The sequence below is a fragment of the Phycodurus eques genome, chromosome 5, assembly GCF_024500275.1.
Source record: "Phycodurus eques isolate BA_2022a chromosome 5, UOR_Pequ_1.1, whole genome shotgun sequence".
Lineage (NCBI taxonomy): Eukaryota > Metazoa > Chordata > Actinopteri > Syngnathiformes > Syngnathidae > Phycodurus > Phycodurus eques.
The window spans coordinates 5,512,970-5,529,416 of NC_084529.1; the positions used below are offsets into that span (position 1 = coordinate 5,512,970).

At 41.7% G+C, this 16,447-nt stretch overlaps 1 protein-coding gene across 1 annotated transcript in view; it reads left to right on the forward strand.

Annotated features, from left to right (window-relative positions):
• LOC133402598 (NT-3 growth factor receptor-like) overlaps positions 1-11,561 on the forward strand; it is a 53,520-nt gene extending 41,959 nt beyond the window's left edge. The window contains exons 13-18 of the mRNA XM_061676506.1: positions 912-1,100; positions 4,078-4,208; positions 4,907-5,079; positions 6,041-6,284; positions 8,098-8,256; positions 11,011-11,561. Of these exons, the coding sequence (XP_061532490.1) occupies positions 912-1,100; positions 4,078-4,208; positions 4,907-5,079; positions 6,041-6,284; positions 8,098-8,256; positions 11,011-11,196 (1,082 nt within the window). The 3' untranslated portion in view covers positions 11,197-11,561. The remainder of the gene's footprint in view (positions 1-911; positions 1,101-4,077; positions 4,209-4,906; positions 5,080-6,040; positions 6,285-8,097; positions 8,257-11,010) is intronic.
• The last annotated feature ends 4,886 nt before the right edge of the window (positions 11,562-16,447 follow it).

Consider the following 16,447-nt stretch of genomic DNA (forward strand, 5'->3'; position numbering starts at 1 on the left):
ATATGTGCAGCTTTATATCCTGTTTATGGCGCTAATGTTTTCACTTAATACTTCAGACTGCAGAGGTACAATCATGGCTGGTTCTGCAATGAGGTAAGGAAATGGTTAGTTAAAGTAGCCTGATTTTTTTGTTGTTGTTGACATTTGATAGGTAATGGAACATAGAGATAGATGAGTGTAACAGTTTGGATCTAAGCTGTGGCCCTTTTGAAAAAGAGGGGTAACAGCAGCAAATTTCCAGGTTCGCAGGAATTCTCAGTTTCAGTTTTCAGTTAAAAATATTGCATATGGATGCAGTAGTATTGTGAGCAGTAGTTTTGAAAGGTTTTTCATCAAGACAGGATCTTATCAGGGAAACCACTTAAAATCACTAAAAAAAGATGTAGTTCATATGTCAAACCGGTATGTAGCACTGTAATGCTCCCATTAATAATAAACATAGAAGACGTATCAAGTGTTGTGAAAATTTCAAACAGACGCCGAGTAAAATAAGGGTGGACTCCCTTGTTTGGACTGCCGCAAATATTTTTTGGGCTCAGGCCAGATGCGGTAATACTGCAATATTTAAAACAAAATTACATTTTCATTTAAAACATCCATCCATTCAGCAGCTGAAGCAGGGAAGCCCAGATTTCTCTCTCCCCAGCCACTTCGTCCAGGTCTTCCGGAGGGACCCCGAGGCGTTCCCACGCCAGCCGGTAGACATAGTCTCTCCAGCGTGTCCTGGGTCGTCCCCGGAACCTCCTCCCTGTGGGACGTGCCTGGAACACCTCACCAGGGAGGCGTCCGGGGGGCATCCTAACCTGATGCCCAAGCCACCTCATCTGGCTCCCCTCTATGCGGAGGAGCAGCATCTCGACTTTGAGTCCCTGCCTTGAGAATAAATATGATCCCATGTCTTACTGTCTTAGGTCCAGCAGCAGTGATAAGTGGTGAAGAAGACTCCACAAGTCCACTTCATCATGGAACTCATGGGATTATCAGACCGTCTACATTGGATGGTGGACTGAATGCTGTGACGATTGGCCTGAACAGGATTCCCATTATTGAGAATCCACAGTACTTCAAACATGGACAAAACTATAAGAAATCTACCACCTGTACGTACACTTACCGTATCTAAAGAAAACAACACGTGTGTGTGTGTACGTGCGCGTGCGCATGCATGCGTGCGTGTGTGTTCTTTCATGAGCAAATGGGTACATCCCATAAATGTTTTTCCACTGCGCAAGCACAGAATTCTAATGCGCAAACGTACTTAACAATATGAGATGTCCTTCTCTTGCTTACTCATTCTCTCAACAAGCTCACACTTCCCTCATCAGAATTATTATTGTTATTATTATTATTTATTTATTTGTATCCTGCATTTTAAAGAGGGATTCGAATGAAGTGATGGAACTATATATATATATATATATATATATATATATATATATATATGTGTATGTATATATATGTGTGTATATATGTGTATGTATGTGTGTGTGTGTGTGTGTATGTATGTAGCACCCATGCTGTGTAGAACGTACCTAAGAATGGCGGGTGCTTGGGTTCGTTTGATGTCAGGTGGATACCATGCCGGTGCATCTAATTAAAAGCATACTTCCAAATAACAATACCAAACTAAATAGCCTATTCAGTAATAATGAGACCCAGAGATGATGTAACTTTTAGGCAAAACTACGACCGTATTTAATAAATGCCTCAAAATACTTAAATATATTCACTCAAAATAATGATGACAAAAATCTGTCCTCAATAAAAGAAAGTGTCTTTGGCTTGTTTGGTGGGTTGTAAACCCCAGTTGGTTTGAATTCAAGCTTATACTGGTTAAACCCAAAACAAAACATAAAACCTCTAAGTCAACCTGCCCTTAGTTGTCCTCGGAATACACAGTCAATCCACCGTATCTAAAAACACAACTAAGTACGCAGAACTCGCACAAGTCTTAACAATGGCGGACAGATAGGTTTTTACTCTTTTTTTTTCTTTATGAATATAGTTTAGCATTGACGTTAAACAACATTGGATGCTTTACGTCCTATTTATATGGCTTGAGCTGCGGCACCGCAGCGGCGCGGCTCGCAAAGCTGGAAATGTATTTTCACCGTAGGGGAAAGCCTCTGTGCATTTTGATTGAATGTAAACTGGGACGTGAAAACGCCGTGCAACGGAGATTCTCATTTTGAATCGCGTCAAAACCAGTGGACGACCGATCGGCCGCTCAAGAAAACCACCCGACTGAACTATGGCGCATTGTGGATGGTTAGGGAACTGTTTCCTTCCCGATCGACCAGACCAGAATGACAAAAAAATAATTTAAAAAAAACTGTTGCTGTACCAAAAATGGCTTGTCGCAGACCAGAGACTTGTGTGTCGTATTCATCTTTGTGTTAACACCGCAGCCAGCCATGTGAATTCTCTCTGTGATGCAGACAACTATACAAGAGAACTGACCCTTGAGGGACCCCATAGGTCATTTGCCATTCGATGAGATGGAGCACTTCCAATGGTTACAAAATAACTCCTTTCCTCCAGATAGGACCTGAACCATTCCTAGTGAGGATAACCGCGATACGGAAAATGGGTGGATGGGTGGATGAAAGTTTCGGTAACAAACTTGCTCTCCTTGCCATAGACTGTAACAATGTAACTATTGAAACAAAAGAGAAGTAACGAAAGCAAAGAAATTCATTCAGTCATTCATTCATCTTCCGTTCCGCTTCATCCTCACCAGGGTCGCGGGCGTGCTGGAGCCTATCGCAGCTATCCTCGGGTGAAAGGCGGGGTACACCCTGAACCGGTCGCCAGCCAATCGCGGGACACATATAAACAAACAACCATTCGCACTCACATTCACTCTTACAGGCAATTTAGAGTCCCCAATTCATGCATGTTTTTAGGATGTGGGAGGAAACCGGAAAACCCACGCAGGCACGAGGAGAACATGCAAACTCCACACAGGCGGGGCCGGGATTTGAACACCAGTCCTCAGAACTCTGAGGCAGATGCGATAACCAGTCGTCCACTGTGCCGCCAAAGTAAAGAAATGAAATAATAAAAAGTAAAAAAATAAACATGTCTCTCTCCGGTCTCACTCTGGCCAGGAGTCGCAACACCTGCATGCGCATCATCTCTGTACACAGCCCGTTAAACAGTGTTTGCGAAACATCCAGCCAGTTCTACCGCATTAGCAATAATTTTAGGATTGCCTGTAGTCACGAACGAACAAGGACCGCGGACGTCCGGTTTGCTGATTTTCCACTCTTCCACAGCTGCTTCCAGTGTTTCAGCCACACCGCCGAGTGGCTGTGGACTCTTGTACACAATGCATGTTTGGAGGAGGACAGGACAGGGTTCACTATTCGTCAATTCTCCGTGATGAAGTGTGTCGTTACATCATGTAAGCCTTGTGTAGCACAAAAAGTCCAATCTATCAGCTGTTATTGCGATCGATTCAGCCTTTACTTTTACTTTAACTGTGTTTTAGTCCTGTCTTCCACGCTCCTTCCATTGTTAGTTGAACTAGCATTAGTAGCCAGCTTAGTCAGTAGACACAGGCTTGATCACTCATCGGAAAACGTCCCATGACCCGCGCTGGAAAGGTCTTGATGAAGAAATGTATCTTCAATATAGGCTTACATTTTGTTACAGTAACTTAAAACATTATATATTGTAGAGTTGGACGAATTCCCACCATGCAAAGTGACTCTATAAGAATGCTGTGTTCTTGTTGGTGTTAAATATTCACTAATCGTATTAGATATTCCCTGATAGTTTATATAGTGTGTGTGTGTATGTATGTATATATATATATATATATATATATGTGCGTGTGTATACACACACACAGCCCAGCTTTTGTCAATCTTGTCATAGACGCAAAGATGTGATTCAGGGATGCTTGGTGAACTTTTTTTATGTCATAAAGATATCAGATATCGATATGCATACTCATGTACTTGTTTCATCCGACCCCAGTCATTGAGCTAAGTGTAATGAATGCTGATTATGAACCTTTTAATGTGGTGTTGCATTCTTGGAAACAGTATTATTTTTGTGTCTGTCTTTAAGATGTTCAGCATCTAAAACGGAGGGACATTATTTTGAAGAGGGAGCTTGGAGAAGGAGCTTTCGGCAAAGTCTTCTTAGCAGAATGTTACACTCTTTGCCCAAAAATGGACAAAATGCTTGTAGCTGTAAAGGTAAGAGAGAGCGAGAGAAAGAGGGAGAAAGAGTGAGAGAGAAAAAGCAAGAGTGAATAATCCTCGCCAAGTTATTTTATTAGTCGATATACCCGCTATAATCATAATCGCATATCGTTAATCATATGCTTGTTTTTTTGGAGTTTCAATAATGAGCTCCTAGTAAGTGGTCATCCATCCATCCATCTACTTTCTATAGTACACACTTACAAAAGAAATTTCATACGGATCAGCTTTGATTAACACTGAGATATTTCTTAGATCTCAAACCATTATTTTGGAAATAATACATATCTGATTTTTAATTTGTGTTTGCCAGCAGTATTGGCATTAGTGTTTGTGTTCTATGATCCAGATGCTATTTTGTACAGCACAATGATCTAGACTTACACGGTATTTGCTTTAGGTAAATATTTCATTTGTGACATTGTTCCAATGGTTTGGAATAAAAATGCTTTGGGGGACATGACACCATGTTCTGTAGGTATCGTCAAAGTTTTATGATGATTAGTCACTGAATTACCGCTTGGGCAATTATTCCATCCATGCACATTTCGGCCAATGAATTGTATTGACATTTGAGCAACGACTAACAATTTCAACCTGGAACCCAACAAGCCCCGAGTGTTAATCAACCCTACACTTGATTTAACATTTGATTTGATGATAAAATTACACTGTTCTTTCTTTCTGTCAAGACTCTGAAGGACCCCAATTTATCAGCGAGGAAAGATTTCCAACGTGAAGCTGAGCTGCTGACTAATCTCCAACATGAACATATTGTGAAATTTTATGGCGTATGTGTTGATGGAGATCCACTCATCATGGTCTTTGAGTACATGAAGCATGGAGATTTGAATAAATTTCTCAGGTGAGCAAATAAAAATGTAAAAAGTATAGTTGGAGATTGTTAGAGTATATGGTACTAATGCAACAGTGAGTTAGTCAGTGAGTCAGTCAGAAGATACAGAAGATACCTTGGCCTCCTGAGCTGAGTCTGGCACACCTCACAAAGGGAGCATTCTAACAATATGTCCGAACCACCTCATCTGGCTTCTCTAGATTGAGAGTCGTAGCAGCTCGACTCTGAGTCGCTCCCGGTTCCGCGCTTCTCACCATATCGCTAAGGGACAGCCGAGACGACGCCCGGGGGGGACCTAATTTTTGGTCACTACCCACACCACATGGCAACAGTTGAGGGTGAGGATGTAGATTGAACAGTCAATCAAAAGCTTTGCCTTTGGGTTCAGCTACTTCACCAGGACCAGACCAATGCAGAGTCCATATCACTGCAGGCGCTGCAGTCATGTTGTTCTCTCGGTGAGAAAAGGCACAACTAAGTAACGGCATCCCCAGTGCTCCTTTTCTAGCGGTAAATGAATGGAAGGGAATCCAGTGTGTGTGGCAAACAGGATTTCATGTGAGCCAGGACCAGCCCCTTATAGCACTTTGTGATGTGCAGATGGAGTGCAACAGGGCGGAAGTCTTTTGATGTTGGAGTGTTTTGGCACTGGCACAATGGAGGCCATCCTGGCCGGCAACCTTGTATTCATTAATCCTGCTCAGTGTAGGACACAAATTGGTGGGAGAGTGTGTGTGTCACAAGATCTGATGTCCAAAAGTTGTTGTCAACTGTGTGAGGTTATAGCAACAATATTCTTAGAGAGCAGACTTGAAATGAATTCCAAATATCTACAAACTTGAACTCCCAGAGACATTGCGCCACCCATTGCGCACAAGAGGTATAGTAGTAGTGTATACCAGTTTACATGGTTTTTAAAATTCAGTAGATCTCTTTGAACTATTTCCTGACCATTTGAAACCCTCCTTAGAGCCCATGGACCAGATGCCATGATCCTGGTGGACGGACAGCCGCTGCAGACTAACGGGGAGTTGGGACTGTCCCAGTTGCTTCACATAGCCAGTCAAATCACAGCAGGAATGATCTACCTTGCATCGCAACACTTTGTACACCGTGATTTGGCTACCAGAAACTGTCTGGTAGGGAATGTCCTCCAGGTGAAAATAGGAGACTTCGGCATGTCAAGAGACATTTACAGCACTGATTATTATAGGGTAAGGTCATACATATTTGTTTATATTGGAAATATGTACAGATATTTGTGCATCTAGCACAGGGGTGCCCAATATGTCAATCAAGATCGACCAGTCCCAGAGGTGGGTAGTAACGCGCTACATTTACTCCGTTACATTTATTTTAAAATTTAGTAAAATTTTCGATAAACTGTACTTGTCAGAGTACTTTAAATGTGCTTTTTACTTGAGTATTTATGTGAAGAAGGATCGATACTTTTACGCAGTTACAATGATCGACATGCCGTTCGCTACTTTTATTTATCCATTCATGCGTGTGCACACTACTGCAATGGTAGTGTGCATGGAGAAAAAATAGATAGCCTATCATTCATCCTAAATATTGCATTAACAACTCGATTGCCATATGGGGCAGCCATCTGGCTCACACGTCAATACACATGCACATGTGATCAACTGCAAAACTCTCGCTGGTTCGTTATGTAGTTCCCCTTCCAATTGACTTCTACCGAAGAAAGATTTTGAAAAATGATTGAAGCACCCATCTGGAATGGGAGAAAGACTTTATTTTCTCAAATGTCGCTAATGCGGACTTATGTGGTGATGATGGATTTTAAGGAGTTTAAAATGTGTTTAATGGCTGGATCAGACTACAAGACAAATTTTCCCGATTGCAATATGTCAGACTACTGGCATCAAATCTTGCCGTATCTCGGGCCAGACAGAGGCAACACAACACAACATGTATTCTAATACCACCGCATCCGATTTTTACGATGACTGGGCTTTATCTTGTCAAATCAAACACTGTCGAAGAGGCGGAACCAGAGAACGCGTCACCGGTCAAACGCGACCAGATACACTAGTTACCATGGCGATGACAACAAAGCGCCACGCCAATGTATTGTGTGGGGGTTCAAGGATTGCTTGAGGTATGTTCGCATACTTTTAATACGATACTGCTCGCAAGCAGGCAACAAAACGTTATGTAGCCAGCAAGCTAGTCCTAGCACTAACGGTTGTATGTAAACATGCCGGCATTCTGTCGAATCATGCTCTAAAGTTTCGGTAATCATTGGGTTGTGCACATGAATAAATGTTGACAACGGCGACCGAGTATGTTGACAACTGCAAGTACGGGAGGCGATGCGCCGGTCAGAATACGCAATCCTATTGGTCGATGTGAAGGTGTGCTGTCGGACAGTTGTCGTTGATAAGTCACACTACACGCAAGATATCCCAAAAAATCAAACATGCTTGACTTTTCATTTTGGCGTCGTCGGGCAATCGTATGGCCAAATCGTTGGTCGTGGATTATGTCACATAACAGGAAGTTTTGTCATTCCTGACAAAATATGTCGGGCCTGATCTAGGAAATCAGCCCCAATAGCTAATCGGACCAATATCGGGGCTAAAATCCTGTAGTCTGATCTAGGCATAAGAGTATATAAAGTGTTTATAAGAGTATGGTAATAGAATAGAATTGTGGGGAAGATTAATAAAAATCTGGGGAGGTTCATAGAGCTTGAAAATGTGCATAAATATCTTTTTTAAAGGCGATTACTACTTCACGGCTTTCACCAATTGTAAGGGTGGTTCGAAAATATCTGTCGCGATAAACAAAGGATGTACAATATTACATATAATATATATAATGTACAATACTGCACATGTTCAATAGGCAGAAGGGCTATTGTTTACTATGATGTACTTCAGATATTAAATATTATAGCTGATAAGTAAGATATTTTAACTGGGTTACCTTTTTAACCTATCTTCATCACACAATTTACAAACTATGCACATGTGTGTGTGTGTGTGTGTGTATGGTTAGGTGGGAGGTCACACGATGCTGCCTATTCGCTGGATGCCCCCAGAAAGCATCATGTACAGGAAGTTTACCACAGAGACTGATGTGTGGAGCTTTGGAGTTGTTCTATGGGAAATCTTCACCAATGGCAAACAGCCCTGGTTCCAGCTGGCCAATAACGAGGTAAAAACTCACCGACATTTGTAGGCATTTGACAAAGTCTATTGTACATTTGCCTGTATTTTATGGCTGACGACGAGTTCAGGGTGCAACACACCTTTTGCCCAATGCCAACCAGCGACCCTAATACGGATAAGCTCTAAAGAAAGTGGATGGATGGACCAAATACTCCAAACCAGAGGTGCTGGAAAACATTTTGGATAATTTTACAGATTTGGGTGGTTTATTTAATTAAAAACCACTGGATGTACAATATACCGTGCCGCTCGGCGCGGTGGACGGCTGGTTAGAGCGTCTGCCTCGCAGTTCTGGGGACTGGGGTTAAAATCCCGGCCACGCCTGTGTGGAGTTTGCATGTTCTCCCTGTGCCTGCATGGGATTTCTCCGGGCACTCCGGTTTCCTCCCACATCCCAAAAACATGCACGCTAGGTTAATTGAAGTCTCTAAATTGCCCCTAGGTGAGTGCGAATGGTTGTTTGTTTATGTGTGCCCTGCGATTGGCTGGCAACCAGTTCAGGGTGTACCCCGCCTCCAGCCCATGATAGCTGGGATAGGCTCCAACACGCCTGTGACCCTAGTGAGGATAAGCGACTCAGAAAATGGATGGATGGATCTGTACATCCACCCCATTTACTGCCATTTATCTTAGTAGCTTCCATCATTTACAAACCAACACCCTTTGTCAATATACTTTTTGGACTATGCACGAATGTTGCATCTGTTTGACAAAATGTCCATGTAATATGTACAACCCCAATTCCAATGACGTTGGGACGTTGTGTTAAACCTAAATAAATACAGAATACAATAATTTGCAAATCATGTTCAAACTATATTTAATGTTCAATCTGATCAACTTTATTGTTTTTAGCAAATAATCATCAACTTGCATTTTGCAACGCGTTCCAAAAAAGCTGGGACAGGTGGCAAAAAAGACTGAGAAAGTTGAGGAATGCTCATCAAACACCTGTTTGGAACATCCCACAGGTGAACAGGGCTCATTGGGAACAGGTGGGTGCCATGATTGGGTAGAAAAGGAGCTTCCCTGAATTGCTCAGTCATTCACAAGCAAAGATGGGGCGAGGTTCACCTCTTTGTGAACAAGTGCGTGAGCAAGAAGTCGAACAGTTTAAGGACAATGTTCCTCAAAGTACAATTGCAAGGAATTTAGCGATGTCATCATCTACGGTCCATAATGTCATCAAAAGGTTCAGAGAATCTGGAGAAATAACTGCATGTAAGCGGCAAGGCCGAAAACCAACATTGAATGCCCGTGACCTTCGATCCCTCAGGCGGCACTGCATCAAAAACTGACATCAATGTGTAAAGGATATCATCACATTGGCTCAGGAACACTTCAGAAAACCAATGTCAATAAATACAGTTCAGCGCTACATCCGTAAGTGCAACTTGAAACTACTATGCAAAAGCAAAAGCCATTTATCAACAGCACCCAGAAACGCCGTCGGCTTCTCTGGGCCCGAGCTCATCTAAGATGGACTGATGCAAAGAGGTTCTGTGGTCCGACGAGTCCACATTTAAAATTATTTTGGAAATTGCGGACATCGTGTCCTCCAGGCCAAAGAGGAAAAGAACCATCTGGACTGTTATGGACGCAAAGTTCAAAAGCCAGCATCTGTGATGGTATGGGGCTGTGTTAGTGCCAATGGCATGGGTAACTTACATAACTGTGAAGGCACCATTCATGCTGAAAGGTACATACAGGTTTTGGAGAAACATATGCTGCCATCCGAGCAACGTCTTTTTCATGGACGCCCCTGCTTATTTCGTCAAAACAATGCCAAACCACATTCTGCACGTGTTACAGCAGCGTGGCTTCGTAGTAAAAGAGTGTGAGTACTAGACTGGCCTGCTTGCAGTCCAGACCTGTCTCCCATTCAAAATGTGTGGCACATTATCAGAATCAGAATCATCTTTATTTAAGTATGTCCAAAAAACACTTTTGTCTTTGAATTTGTCTCCGGTAGCTGGAGCCGCTCTAGTACGACAACAGACAGTCAATTGACAGAACAATTTTGAGACATAAAGACATTGAGAAAAAGACTCACTGAGCAATAAAGGGTTGCTAGTTATCTGGTAATGCCGGTACATTATTTTATTTATTTATTTAAAATTTTTGGGGCAATTGTGGAAAAAAATGCAGAGTCCTCTAGCACTTAGAGCAGTTCAAATGACTAATATTGCAATAGTCTGGTGCAATGACCATTGTGCAAAGGGGGTCGAGACTTCAAGCGAGTAGTGCGATAGTCTGGGACAATGTTGATTATGAAGCGTAAAATACGACAACGGAGACCCCGGACTGTTGAACAGCTGAAGCTGTACATCGAGCAAGAATGGGAAAGAATTCTTCAACAATTAGTGTCCTCAGTTCCCAAATGTTTATTGAATGTTGTTAAAAGAAAAGGTGATGTAACACAGTGGTAAACATGACCCTGTCCCATCTTTTTTGGAACGTGTTGCAGCCATAAAATTCTAAGTTAATGATTATTTTCTAAAAACAATAGAGTTGATCAGTTTGAACATTCAATATCTTGCCTTTGTTGTGTATTCAATTAAATATAGGTCGAACATAATTTTCAAATCATTGTATTCTGTTTTTATTTATGTTTAACACAACATCCCAACTTCATTGGAATTGGGGTTGCAGTAGAGTAAGAGTGTACTAATACATAATAATAGGTTCTAATGAATATATTGTGTTTTATAACCTAAAGTCTTTGTCATCCTTCTTCCAGGTGATTGAGTGTGTAACTCAGGGCAGGGTACTTGAGCGCCCAAAGCTCTGTCCCCAAGAAGTCTATGATGTTATGCTCGGCTGCTGGCAGAGGGAACCACAACAGCGCCTTAACATGAAGGACATTCAGAAGACTCTATTATCTCTGATGAAAGCCGCACCAGTCTATCTGGACTTAGTGGGTTAGAAACAGAAATAATGAAGAGGAACGTAATGTAAATTAAGGTCAAGTAGACAATCAATGGAAAAGAATTATCTACATGACTCACGTCAACATGACCTAACAGGGTTTGACTGCCTTATTAAGGGGTGATTAACTCATGGTAGCACACGATATACTAAGTCCTTGGAGGTGTATGTATCTGTTTAACAGTGCTGGAATACAGCTATCTAGACACAGATTAGTAAACTAGCTGATTCTTTTTCATGAAATAATACAATATGAATATGTGAATATGTTCCCTCAGCACACACCTGTGAGAATTTTCTCATGTATCTACTGTATTTGTCAACACGTTACCAAAATAATTATGATGTGATGCATGCGTGTTCAGGTGGACAGAATTTGATCCGTTTTGTGTTGAAGTAGTAAATACAATGGTTAAAATATTAGTAAAAAGTCTTACTTTAGGATTATAATTCTTGCAAATAAAAATTAAAATTCTTTATCCACCTTGGTTTTTTTTGGGGGGGGTTTGTCAAGTTGACACTCTTCTTTAAAAAGCTAAACATATTGAACATGCTCAGGATGACATTCAGCCCTCATGCAAGCCAATTATGATGTTAAATACTAGAAAATTGTGACGAAGGCTCCCAGACCTTACACTGGAGGGCGGCGCATACCTGAGTGACTCTCACGAGAGCGATGGACCTAAGTGCCTCTTCCTGCTTACTGCTATATTACTCAATATTTGTGTTTGAAGTATAACAAAGTAATACAATTTCCATATTCCATACATTATACTTGCTGGAATAGCCATAAAAGGTCCGATGAACTTACATTGAGCACTCATCATATATTGCATCTAAGGTGATCCTGTGGTGTCATTGTCACATCGTTATGGGATCCTTGTCTTTTATTGGTATTGACTATTGAGTTTTTCTGAACACCCTTAACGACGGTTACATGAAATGCCAAAAAAAGAGAAAACTCATTCATAAAATATTGTCTTCTTTTAGTTTCCTATTTTTACACAGTGAACAAAATAGTCCGACTGAAACCTAAACATGTCAGTCTGACTGAAAATTGTACTTAATCAAAAAATGGTACGGTAGAGTATAAGAAGTTGTTCGACATGGGATGGCATGGTGGAGGCAGTATACGGTTGAGCCACCTGCCTTCCCACTACCCAAAAACAAATAACATGTCATTTGTAAAATAATGTATGCATGCAACCAAAAGTTAACCACAGCCAAAGCCTAATACCAGCCCATGTGCACTTGTTTGCTTGTTGTGCACAATTTTGCTTGTTTTGAAATCATTTTAGCTGTGTGACACGAATTTCTTTTCTCAGTGAAATTTTTGAAATTCTTTTGACTTTTCTTTTGATCTTAAATGTTTTTTTTTAAAATGCTTTTTGTATGTTTTGCACCAATAAAAAATAATAAAAAGAAAAGGTAAATCCATGGATGCTGAACCTGGAAAATGTGGGGGTTCACTGTACATGCAAAAAAGCACAGCTATTAAATCATACATTAATAATTTTGGAGATTTAAACCCTTTGAAATAATTATATTGATTAAGGGTCAGCTGAGCTAGCCGCCAGCACGCCCGCGACCCGAGTGAGGATAAGTGGTACGGAAAATGAATCGATGAAATATTTTCAATTTTAATTACAAATTTAAAAAAAAAAAAAAAACTAAATAATTTTAAGCACAATAAATAGTAAAGTGATATGATGTCGGTAGTCATGAGAGTCTTGGATATGTAAAGATTATAAACAATATTGCTTTGACTGCATGAGCATTTTTTTATGTGTAATGTATAAATATGCGCTGGCAAGCTGTAGTTTTAATGCCAATAAGGCATTTTTGAGGGCATATTTATACATCCCTCCATCCATTTTCTTTACCGCTTATCCTCACTAGGGTCACGGACTGCTGGAGCCTATCCCAGCTATCTTCGGGCGGGAGGCGGGGTACACCCTGAACGGTCGCCAGCCAATCGCCGGGCACATAGAAACAAACAATCCATTCACACACACATTCACACCTTATGGGCAATTTAGAGTTGTCAATCAACCTACCACGTGTGTTTTTGGGATGTGGGAGGAAACCCACGCAGGCAAGGGGAGAACATGCAAACTCCACACAGGCGGGGCTGGGGATTGAACCCCGGTCCCCAGAACTGTGTGCCCAACATTACAAAACCCCGTTCCACCGCCTCGTTCGAAATAAACGGAGGGACGTCCGACACAGTGATCCGTGTTGACGGTACGGCCAGCGGGGAAACTGGGATAAACTCGTCATTTAGAATTAATCCATTCTCTATAAATTCTCTTACACATTTTGGATGTTTAAAAAACCCGACCACCGCTTTATTCATGCGGGATGCGTGTGAGATATGCGTATATCCCACCTGTTCGCCAGCAGCACTTGCTCCACCGCGAAGCTAGGCTGTGGCACAATCCGCACGCCGTGCCTCAGAGGCGCCATCCTTGCCACGAGGCACGGACAAAACCGTACGAAAAAAGTCTGACCTCTATTTATACACCAAAAGCCTACACCATGAAGATACAATAATCACGCTGTGAGAAAACAAGTATTTACGTAAATATACACAATTATTCTTCCAACTCTCCCTCACACTTCTCTGAAACACAACACCACAGAAGAAGATGTATGAGGGCAGCATAACAGTGGTGAGTTGTGCTGTAGGTGTGACAGAAGAGTTTAAGGTGGAGGCTGGGACTGCATCAGGGATCAGCCCTGAGCCCCTTCCTGTTTGCAGTGGTGATGGATAGGCTGACAGATGAGGTTAGACTGGAATCCCCCTGGACCATGATGTCTGTCTTATTAACTACAGTTTCCTAATGTGCTGCCTCTTTGTCCAATTACCCCCACCTCCTTTTTTTTTTTTTTTTTTTTTAAACCCCTGCTTCGATTCCATTTGAATGCCACTGAATTATTCTGTTATTATTATTATTGGTTATTTTTTGTTATGTTTCATTATGTTTCGTAGAATATTTTTTGGAGGTGGGGGGGGGGGTAAATTCTGCCTGTTTGCTTCTTCTCAGCGGCTCGGTGTGAACTGGTTAGCACATTAGCCTCACAGTTCTAAGGACCGGGGTTCAATCCCCGGCCCCGCCAGTGTGGAGTTTGCATGTTCTCCCCGTGCGTGGGTTTTCTCCGGGTACTCCGGTTTCCTCCCACATCCCAAAAATATGCATGGTAGGTTGATTGAAAAAAAAAAAACTAAATTGACCGTAGGTGTGAATGTGAGTGCGAATGGTTGTTTGTTTGTATGTGCCCTGCGATTGGCTGGCAACCAATTTGGGGTGCACCCCGCCTCTCGCCCGAAGATAGCTGAGATAGGCTCCAGCATGCGCGCGACCCTAGTGAGGACAAGCGGTACAGAAAATGGATGGATGGATGGATTCATCTCTGCCATAATAATTGTTTTCCTTGTGGAATGACTACATGTTGAACCTGTTTCTGATCAAACAACTTGATTTCACGTCATTCTGTCCTTTTCTATCAGTTTGGATCCTTGCCGCTCTCTACGTCTGTCAAATATAGTTTGCAGTTTGTTATATTGTTAAAATATAGCATGAGAAATAAAACAAATATGTATATATACATATATTTCCGCTATTTTCTGCTGAAAGAGTCAGCTTTTGACAGAAAAGAAAAAAGTCTGGAATTTCAGTTTTCCTAATTTAGATTATTTTTTTCAGAATCTGTACCATGGTAGCCTGACCTTTCTGGAAGAGTTTAGTTCAGAGTTTGTTAATTGTACCTCCGCTTCCATGCTAGTCCTCACACATTTCTGCCTAAAACTGTACCTGCCTGTTCATGTAACTGCAACGTAAACATGTCGAAGGTTACACCATTCTTTTGTTACAATACCAACTACGTTGGTCAGAAGGGAGCTGTATTGATTGTTTCAGTTAATTGGTCTTTAACTGCTCAATCCCACAGGTCTACTCACCAACGCAGCTTCTGTTTCAATTGGCGGTGTGTGCGTATCCAGTCCAGGGTTGTGGGGAAGCTGTAGTCTATCCCAGATAAAACTCGGTAGGAGGCAGACAGACACAGATGCCATAGCTCTTTAAGTGTCGGCTTGCAACCCGAAGGTTATGGGTTCTCACTGTCAAACATCACTAACTGGGAGACATGCTATAACCTTTGCATGACCCGCTCTTTTGTTTGAATGGCAACCTGCAGCGGCATTGGGCTCTTTAGGCATCGGGGTCACGTATTCGGGTTTTACGACTATAGCACTATGTTTAGTGTGTCGGTACGCATGGTCAGACTTGTGCTTAAATTATATTTTAAAAAATTCTAAATCAATAAATCCCATACTTTGTGTGAGAATATTCCTATGCAGTCATTACGCATACTTGTTTGTGTACGCCTGGACTATGCTGGTAATTTAGTGTTGAATTTTGTGCTTTCTCTCAGAAGATTAGACGACAGGATTTTAGGCCCGTTTTTAGTCTGATTTGCTGTTGTGGCCGATTTATCAGATCTTGCCCAACATATTTTGTAGGGAACGACAAAACTTCTCGGAGTGTGACATAATCCACGACCAATGATTGAGACCTATGATAGCCCTACGATCCCAAAATGAAAAGTCTAGCAAGTTTGATATTTTTGAAAATCTTCCGTGAAGTGTGACATATGAACGACACCTCTCGGTCAGCACACACTGACGTTGACCAATAGGATTGTGTCCTGCAAGGGCGCATTGCCTCCCTTGCTCGCCGTTGTCAACATTACTCGGACGCACAAAGCAATGTTTACTAAAGCTTTAGAGCATGATTACACAGAATGCCAGCATGTTTACGTGGAAATGTTAGTGCTAGCATTAGCTGCCTACATGAAGTTATGCTGCCTGCTTTTGAGCTGTATCACAATTACATGAACATACCTCAAGCTCTCTTTGAATGGGCAGGCCAAAAGTCATCTCCCAAGCGCTCGGTGACGACACATCAAGTCACCATGTTAATGGATATATCCGGTTGTGGTGTTTTCTCGTCCCACCTACACCGACAGTATTTGATTTGACAAGATAAAGCCCTGTGATCATAACGGCGAGATACGATGATATCGTAATCAATGTCGTGTAGTGTTGCCACTGTCTGACCTATATACTGCAAGATTTTATGGCAGTAGTCTGACATAGTGCCATCGTGAAAGACCAAATTTGTCTTGTAGTCAGATCCAGGCATGACTCCCTTTGTTGCTGTTTGCATATCACGCTATATATGTTCTTA